Source organism: Trematomus bernacchii, unplaced genomic scaffold (assembly GCF_902827165.1).
Source record: "Trematomus bernacchii unplaced genomic scaffold, fTreBer1.1, whole genome shotgun sequence".
Classification (NCBI taxonomy): Eukaryota; Metazoa; Chordata; class Actinopteri; order Perciformes; family Nototheniidae; genus Trematomus; species Trematomus bernacchii.
In genome coordinates this window covers 10770-20647 of record NW_022987827.1, presented here as the reverse complement: position 1 = coordinate 20647, position 9878 = coordinate 10770, and the positions used below count along the sequence as shown (strand labels likewise).

Below are 9878 nucleotides of genomic sequence, written 5' to 3'. Positions count from 1 at the left end.
GATGACGTGCTGGGGCTGGGTGTCTCTAGACAGACAGACAGACAGACAGACAGACAGACAGACAGGTACCTGGTTGGAGATCATCTTCCTGCAGAGATCTGTCACACACTCTGCCAGGCTTCTGCTGAAGCTTTGTCGGGGTGGACTTTACCCATTACAAAATCTGTTTGACATACTCATGCCCAACTCACACACACACACACACACACACACACACACACACACACACACACACAAAACTGTTTGTTTTCACAGTGGATGGGATGCTTTAAGGACAGGAGAAGAGCTCCAAATGAACTATGTATTTACTATACGATCAGCAGGTGTCCTAAACAGACCTCCGTTATGATGCAAGCAAGTCAGGTGAGGTTAATATTACTGTTAGCTGGCCGGCTCTGCTGTGATTGGTCAACCACTTAGAGACGTCCCGCCCCTTAGCCTACCACGTACAATGTGTTAGAGTGCTAGCCAATAGGAGAACGAGTGTTCCATTGTGATGTCACTATGTTCCTGAAGTACACCAATGGAGGCGACGGTTTCTTTTTAACGTCTCAATAGTTCTCTGATTTTTGTTGGTTTTCTCTCATGGGATTTCAAAAATAATCTTGATCCTACAATTGAAATAAGGAATGGCAGTCTGTCTCTGTCTGTGTCTTTTATACGCCCGTACACACAGATCTAATAAGTGTAGCCAGTCTAGCGGTAATCATCTTGACATCTGGCCTGTGCCCTCAATAGGACCGTTTCCCTCCATCAATCCTGCAGTAATCCTCACAATCAGAGACATATGGTCCTGACCGTGGACAGAAAAGCCTTCTATCATTGGACATCTGGCACAGGCAGTACCGGTGAAAATGGACGCTAAAGAAGACTGAAAGTGCACGGTTGTTCTTTATTGCAATTTTTACTTTATATTTAAATTACCAGCATCAAACTTATTGGCAGGAGCAATACTGTAGTGCTGTAATGTTCTCTTTCCAATCAAACCACACAGAAAGGAAATGTCGATCAAGTATTTTTGGCTTCAGTGTGGATTGTATATGAGATAATTCTACACATTGGGGCTTTAAAGATAAGGACTTTTAGTGCAAACATGAGCAAAAACTCAAACCACATGTACTGTATTGTCCTTCAGGGCTTCCATACATACAGTACACTCTATTTCTAATTCGTCCATGCTTGTAATTGTCCATCGTGTTGAACACTGGACACTTCTCACAATAAACGACCGCCTCCTTGGCTGCGTAACAGTAGAGGCAGCGATTGCAGTTCCTCTAGTGAACACAGCAATATACAAATACGCTTTTTTCAGTGTTTCATAAATCTAATATGGTTGCCTGAAAGAAGCCACTGTTCATTTTATTGGCAGTCTAACTACCATCGCTGATCCTCAATTCCTTTAAGGGCACAGCAGCCGTGTGTGATTTGAGACAATATTACCTGGTTAAAATTCAAACACTGCACAGAGTTCATGGTGCACAACATGCAAAGTACTGAAGGAAGTATCCGAATAGAGACACAGCATATAAGAACCCAGATGGTGCTCTCATAACGGTCACAAAGTTGAGTGTGGACGCTGGACACTTCTAACACTCAAAGAAGTAGCGGAAACAGCAGATGTTGCGTGTCCTCTAGTGAATACAGCAATATACAAATACATTTTCTTCAGTATTCAATAACTATACCACTATTCTGGTTAGTAAAATAAGTTGTTACTTGTGTAGTCTTTATAATTTGGTACTACAACGCTTCTAGGTAGTTAGCATACAGCGGCTATCGTCACTTCAACTTGGGACAACACTACAGGGTTTATATGGCAGTGAACTAAGGGAAGTTACTAAATTGAGACACAGCATCAGTCTCTAACGTTCTCTTATCATCAGTTCCTCGTTGTGTGTTTCCTCTCATGACGCCGGGCTGGAGCTCTGGTTCTGTGACTCGGTCTCCCAGTTCTTCCCCTGGTTCTTCTTCCTGCTCCTCTCGGCCATCACCAGAGCGGCCAGCACGGTCACCAGTACGGTGATGGTGATGACGAGCACCGTGGCGGTCTCAGCGACGCACAGCTGGCTGTCCACCCACGCCAGCTGTGACCCGGCCAGCTGAGGAGGGTCGCGGCACGTCACGTTGTGATAGTCTTCAATATGGAGGTGTCGGACGTAAAGGATCTTACTGAAGACACGATGCAAGTCGCAGTCGCAGATCCACGGGTTCCCTGGAGGAGAAACAGGAGAGTAAATATCAGTGATAGGATGTAACTAAGTACATTTATTAAAGTACCAAAACCCGATAGGTGGATTTAAAAACGGTGGCTGCTATTAAGTGTCTAAAGGAGACGACTAAACGTCGTCACGCTCAACGTTAGCCACCTTTAGCTTAGCGGTGGTGACGTGTGTAAGAAATTAAAATCAATGTTTATATGGCGTAATTTAGATTAAATATACTGTAAACTTAAAACTGTTTTATTCTGAAAATACTTTATTTCCGGTTAGCATTAGCATGTGGCTAATGTTATTGTTGAATATTAAATGAATGTACAGTTTTATTTTGAAAAGCTTTATTGAAGGACAACCCCGTCGGTTACACATGACGTTACTTCCGGCTTCACGTTAACGTTTAAAAAGTCATGAATGAGAATACGAGGAGAAAAGGCGTGTGGAGTTATACAATAAACACACAACGTCTAAATCCTCTTATTTACGCAATATCAGAAACAGAAGAACGAGTGGAGGAAGACCCCCCCCCATCGTCGAAGCAGCCAACGAGAGGAGGAGCCAGGAATCCCATATACAGACGCTGCACGGAGAATCGGTCTCTCTTTTTCCTCCTCCCGACACGGCGCCGCGTTTGACTTCCTCTGTCTGTTTCAAAACCACGTTACTTCATTAAAGTACACATTTGAACCTTTCCGGGACTACATTGTCTCTTTTTAACTTCCTCCTGGACTCCAGAACAACGAACAGATCTACACGTGAAGTCATGTGACCGTGCTGTAGTTCCTTTATAGCCCAACATTAGCCACCTTTAGCTTAGCGGTGGTGACGTGAAGTCATGTGACCGTGCTGTAGTTCCTTTATAGCCCAACATTAGCCACATTTAGCTTAGCGGTGGTGACGTGAAGTCATGTGACCGTGCTGTAGTTCCTTTATAGCCCAACATTAGCCACGTTTAGCTTAGCGGTGGTGACGTGAAGTCATGTGACCGTGCTGTAGTTCATTTATAGCCCAACATTAGCCTCCTTTAGCTTAGCGGTGGTGACGTGAAGTCATGTGACCATGCTGTAGTTCCTTTATAGCCCAACGTTAGCCACCTTTAGCTTAGCGGTGGTGACGTGAAGTCATGTGACCGTGCTGTAGTTCCTTTATAGCCCAACATTAGCCTCCTTTAGCTTAGCGGTGGTGACGTGAAGTCATGTGACCATGCTGTAGTTCCTTTATAGCCCAACATTAGCCACCTTTAGCTTAGCGGTGGTGACGTGAAGTCATGTGACCGTGCTATAGTTCCTTTATAGCCCAACGTTAGCCACCTTTAGCTTAGCGGTGGTGACGACAAGTCATGTGACCGTGCTGTAGTTCCTTTATAGCCCAAAATTAGCCTCCTTTAGCTTAGCGGTGGTGACGTGAAGTCATGTGACCATACTTTAGTTCCTTTATAGCCTAACGTTAGCTTTTTACTTCAGAAATCATAAAGTGGTGTTAGTATGTAGAGATTATCCTGCTGAACTAAACGTGTAAACATCACAAACTTTTGTTTCTCACAGAGATTATTTTCTGCAATAATTCAAAATCACATGGAGGAATCCCATTGGACCAGGGAGATTCTACCTTCAGGGACCAACACTGGAATACATCATCCTTTCAGCACTCTATATATCCGTCACTGAGGTCAGAGGGGGGGATTCTGGGATTTTATATGCATTAAGTGCTCCATCACCATCTGGCCTCATGTTGCTCTCTGTCCGGTTGGCAGAAGATGTTCCTTTTTGTCAGATAATATCTGCCATCTGGTAGCAGAACAACACAATAAACCAGCAGCCTGGGGGGTTTCTTCCATTAACTGGGGAGTTTTTCCATGAACTGGGGGGGGTTTCTCCCATTAACTGGGGGTTTCTTCCATTAACTGGGGAGTTATTCCACTAACTGCGGGGTTTCTCCCATTAACTGGGGGTTTCTTCCATTAACTGGGGGTTTCTTCCATTAACTGGGGAGTTATTCCACTAACTGGGGCGTTTCTTCCATTAACTGGGGGGGTTTCTCCCATTAACTGGGGCGTTTCTTCCATTAACTGGGGGGTTTCTCCCATTAACTGGGGGGTTTCTCTCATTAACTGGGGGTTTCTCCCATTAACTGGGGCGTTTCTTCCATTAACTGGGGGGTTTCTCCCATTAACTGGGGGGTTTCTCTCATTAACTGGGGGTTTCTTCCATTAACTGGGGGTTTCTCCCATTAACTGGGGGTTTCTTCCATTAACTGGGGGTTTCTTCCATTAACTGGGGGGTTTCTCCCATTAACTGGCGGTTTCTTCCATTAACTGGGGGGGTTTCTCCCACTAACTGGGGGGTTTATCCATTAACTGGGGGGTTTCTCCCATTAACTGGGGGTTTCTTCCATTAACTGGGGGTTTCTTCCATTAACTGGGGGGTTTCTCCCACTAACTGGAGGTTTCTCCCACTAACTGGGGGTTTATCCCATTAACTGGGGGGTTTCTCCCACTAACTTGGGGTTTCTCCCACTAACTGGGGGGTTTCTTCCACTAACTGGGGGGTTTCTCCCAATAACTGGGGGTTTCTTCCATTAACTGGGGGTTTCTTCCATTAACTGGGGGGTTTCTCCCATTAACTGGCGGTTTCTTCCATTAACTGGGGGGTTTCTCCCACTAACTGGGGGTTTATCCCATTAACTGGGGGGTTTCTCCCATTAACTGGGGGTTTCTTCCAGTAACTGGGGGTTTCTTCCATTAACTGGGGGGTTTCTCCCATTAACTGGGGGTTTTCTCCGACTAACTGGGGGGTTTCTTCCACTAATTGGGGGGTTTCTCCCATTAACTGGGGGTTTCTCCAACTAACTGGGGGGTTTCTTCCACTAATTGGGGGGTTTCTCCCATTAACTGGGGGTTTCTCCCACTAACTGGGGGGTTTCTTCCATTAACTGGGGGTTTCTCCCATTAACTGGGGGTTCCTTCCATTAACTGGGGGGTTTCTCCCATTAACTGGGGGTTTCTTCCATCAACTGGGGGTTTCTTCCATTAACTGGGGGGTTTCTTCCATTAACTGGGGGTTTCTCCCATTAACTGGGGGGTTTCTCCCATTAACTGGGGGTTCCTTCCATTAACTGGGGGTTTCTCCCACTAACTGGGGGGTTTCTTCCATTAACTGGGGGTTTCTCCCATTAACTGGGGGGTTTCTCCCATTAACTGGGGGTTCCTTCCATTAACTGGGGGGTTTCTCCCATTAACTGGGGGTTTCTTCCATCAACTGGGGGTTTCTTCCATCAACTGGGGGTTTCTTCCATTAACTGGGGGTTTGTTCCATTAACTGGGGGTTTCTCCCACTAACTGGGGGGTTTCTTCCATTAACTGGGGGGTTAACTGGGGGGGTTCTCCCACTAACTGGGGGGTTTTCTTCCATTAACTGGGGGGTTTCTCCCATTAACTGGGGGTTTCTTCCATTAACTGGGGGTTTTCTCCCATTAACTGGGGGTTTCTTCCATTAACTGGGTTTCTTCCATTAACTGGGGGTTTCTTCCATTAACTGGGTTTCTTCCATTAACTGGGGGTTTCTCCCATTAACTGGGGGGTTTCCTCCATTAACTGGGTTTCTTCCATTAACTGGGGGTTTCTTCCATTAACTGGGGGTTTATTCCATTGACTGGGGGGTTTATCCCACTAACTGGGGGTTTCTCCCATTAACTGGGGGTTTCTCCCATTAACTGGGGGTTTCTCCCATTAACTGGGCGGTTTCTCCCATTAACTGGGTTTTTTTTCCATTAACTGGGGGGTTTCTCCCATTAACTGGGGGTTTCTTCCATTAACTGGGGGTTTCTTCCATTAACTGGGGGTTTCTCCCACTAACTGGGGGGTTTCTTCCATTAACTGGGGGTTTCTCCCATTAACTGGGGGGTTTCTCCCATTAACTGGGGGTTCCTTCCATTAACTGGGGGTTTCTCCCATTAACTGGGGGTTTCTTCCATCAACTGGGGGTTTCTTCCATTAACTGGGGGTTTGTTCCATTAACTGGGGGGTTTCTTCCATTAACTGGGGGGTTAACTGGGGGGGTTCTCCCACTAACTGGGGGGTTTCTCCCATTAACTGGGGGTTTCTTCCATTAACTGGGGGTTTCTTCCATTAACTGGGAGGTTTCTCCCATTAACTGGGGGTTTCTTCCATTAACTGGGGGTTTCTCCCATTAACTGGGGGTTTGTTCCATTAACTGGGGGGTTTCTTCCATTAACTGCGGGGTTAACTGGGGGGGTTCTCCCACTAACTGGGGGGTTTCTCCCATTAACTGGGGGTTTCTTCCATTAACTGGGGGTTTCTCCCATATGGGGGTTTCTTCCATTAACTGGGTTTCTTCCATTAACTGGGGGTTTCTTCCATTAACTGGGGGGTTTCTCCCACTAACTGGGGGTTTCTCCCATTAACTGGGGGTTTCTCCCATTAACTGGGGGTTTCTTCCATTAACTGGGGGGTTTCCCCCACTAACTGGGGGTTTCTCCCATTAACTGGGGGGTTTCTCCCATTAACTGGCGTTTTTTTCCATTAACTGGGGGGTTTTCTCCCATTAACTGGGGGTTTCTTCCATTAACTGGGGGTTTCTTCCATTAACTGGGGGTTTCTTCCATTAACTGGGGGGTTTCTCCCACTAACTGGGGGGTTTCTTCCATTAACAGGGGGGTTTCTTCCATTAACAGGGGGGTTTCTTCCATTAACAGGGGGGGTTTCTCCCATTAACTGGGGGTTTCTCCCATTAACTGGGGGGTTTCTTCCATTAACTGGGTTTCTTCCATTAACTGGGGGTTTCTTCCATTAACTGGGGGTTTCTTCCATTAACTGGGGGTTTCTTCCATTAACTGGGGGTTTCTTCCATTAACTGGGGGGTTTTCTTCCATTAACAGGGGGGTTTCTTCCATTAACAGGGGGGTTTCTCCCATTAACTGGGGGTTTCTCCCATTAACTGGGGGTTTCTTCCATTAACTGGGTTTCTTCCATTAACTGGGGGTTTCTTCCATTAACTGGGGGTTTCTTCCATTAACTGGGGGTTTCTTCCATTAACTGGGGGTTTCTTCCATTAACTGGGGGTTTCTCCCATTAACTGGGGGTTTCTCCCATTAACTGGGGGCCATTTCTACACTGAAGCTTATGTGCATTAAAGCCTTTGAATCTTTGAATCTTGTAAGGAGGTAACAGTCATATAGATATATATATATATATTTGAACCTGAGAGCTGGATGTGAGTGGCCGTGGTGTGGAGGATGAGGAGGGTTTTGAACTTGAGGTGATGAAGGTCGTTTCCCTCCAGATCCAGGACCGCCAGGCTGTAGAGCGGAGCCAGAGCATCGTTCTCAATCTGAGAGATGTTGTTGTTGCTCAGCTGCAAAACCTGGACACAAAGAAAACAATTAAATCCATTAGATGTTGATCATACAGCCCAGTACCTGGTCCATGGTGAGCCCTCACTATAAGCTCTATCACAGAGAGTCTTATAGTCACGCTAATGAAGATTCGCCCCATGTTAGTATTGTGAGTTTTATCTCAGCATCATTAGTGTTTACACAAACTATATGTGCTGGCAAGGAGGCGGGGCTAATCTATCTACCTACCTACCTACCTACCTACCTACCTACCTACCTACCTACCTACCTACCTACCTACCTACCTACCTACCTACCTACCTACCCACCTACCCACCTACCTACCTACCTACCTACCTACCTACCTACCTACCTACCTACCTACCCACCTACCCACCTACCTACCTACCTACCTACCTACCTACCTACCTACCTACCTACCTACCTACCTACCTACCTACCTACCTACCTACCTACACACCTAACCAACTAACTAACTAACTATCTAACTAACGTAACTTAACCGTCTGCACTCTTCAGGGATGTTTTGGTACCGTTTTTCTGTATTAATTTGAGGTTCAATATCCCTGACATTTGCACTGTTACGTAGATGAACGAAGGCAGTGTGTTTTCTGTGGAGTTAAAGGACATGGACAGACATGTGGGCGTCCTCTCACAGCGATGCATCACCTCCAGAGCAGGCAGCATGTCCAGGCTGCCCTTCTGCAGCACTGTCAGTCTGTTGTTGTTCAGGAACAGCTGTCTGAGTCTGGAGAGGCCCCTGAACACACCGGGGCCCACAGAGTCCAGCTGGTTATAGCTCAGGTCCAGCTTCTCCATGTTGTCCAGAGACTCAAAGCTGAGAGGAGGAGGGAGGGGAGATTAAAGGGGGACATATAGGAAGTCTGCTTTTTTTTTTACATTATATTCATTGGGTTTTTTCAACATAGAACGTACATACAGTCACACACATTAACACATGGGGAAATAACAGTTTTTTGTGTTTGATAGCGATATTCATCAATTTCTCTCATCAATTTCCACTTGATCACTCTCAAGGAAATGCATGAACGTGTCCCATATTTCCTTAAATGTATTTACTTTCCTTTTAATCACATAGGTTCATTTTTCCAAAGCGAGGCAGGACGCCATTTCCCGCATTGCAGGTGTAGGACAATCCGTATTTTGGAAGTCTGCTTTTTAATGTGTACTGTGGGTGGTTTTCGAGATACAAAAGTACGAACATCGCCAGACAACAGGTACTGGACAGAAGAACGTGTAAAAGACGGAATAAAACATGACATTATGTTTAGATATCCTTAAATAAACCACATGTAACTAAGCCTGTTTAGAATGTTAAATTACGTTTATTTTTGTTTTTTGGAAATTTGATTAAACACTCAAATGTTTTCAAATTCAGAACTACTCCTGCGTTAGATGGAGCAGGGATTTTATAAACCTTTAATGTATGCATTCACAGTGACAGATTATGTTTCAGCAGCTGTTCTCACATGTTGTTTTTATCCGGGATTATGTTTTATACTCATGGATGTAAAACATTCATAGCTGGGTAGTATGCAAAACATACATTATTGTTGACACAAATATTCTTCTGATAATGTTGTGAAAATTCTGACTTTTTCTCCAAATCTCAAAATGTCTGACTGCAGCTGCAGCGATAAAGACACACCTGTTTCCTGAGATGTGAAGCAGGCTGTTGTGCTCCAGTCTCAGCTCCTTGAGGGCAGCCAGGCTGGAGGAGAAGTCCACAGGTAGAGACGTTAACTGGTTATAACTCAGATCCAGCTTCTCCAGGTAGGACAGGGACAAGAACGCCTGAAGAGACAGAAAGACAAAGTTTAAGTATTGACCCTTCTCTTTCTTTGCTTTCAGACATAATCCTTTCACATTCAGGACGCAGATGGACCTTCTTTTTAACTTCACTTCTCCCCTCCATCTTTGATCCTTTATTATTATTATCCTCGTCTATCCTCTAACCTCACTCTCTTCTTTCATCTGTCCCTCTTTACTTTCCACTCCTTCACTGTAAATACTTTTACGGCTTACGGACCGTCCACACAGCAGCGTTAAAAAAATCTTGGAACGCTTCTGCCCATTCACTTTGAATGGGGTGACGCCACTTTGCCTCACTTTTCGCCGCACTGCATTGTGGGAAGCAGAGCGGAGATTTTCAGGATTTTCAGGATTCAAAGTTGAGCAATGTTCAACTTTTGAAGCTGAGGTGGAAGCGTCAGCCAATCAAATCCTGTGTATACAAATCTGACAGTTCAAGCTCGAGCCAATCAAACGGCG

The 9878-nt window shown here is 45.4% G+C and overlaps 1 protein-coding gene across 2 annotated transcripts; it reads right to left on the bottom strand.

Moving 5' to 3' along the window:
- Nucleotides 1-886: 886 nt before the first annotated feature.
- LOC117499372 (leucine-rich repeat-containing protein 15) lies at nt 887-9602 on the bottom strand. Of its 2 annotated transcripts, none has more exons than XM_034151714.1 (5): nt 9564-9602; nt 9256-9401; nt 8256-8424; nt 7432-7594; nt 887-2212 (listed from the first exon to the last, which is right to left on the bottom strand). In XM_034151714.1, exons 1-5 carry the CDS (start codon nt 9579-9581, stop codon nt 1905-1907), a joined length of 804 nt encoding a protein of 267 aa, XP_034007605.1. In that variant the 5' UTR covers nt 9582-9602; the 3' UTR covers nt 887-1904. The 2 variants fall into 2 exon arrangements, with proteins under 2 accessions (XP_034007605.1, XP_034007604.1); XM_034151713.1 differs by having other exon boundaries at nt 9493-9574.
- Nucleotides 9603-9878: the final 276 nt, after the last annotated feature.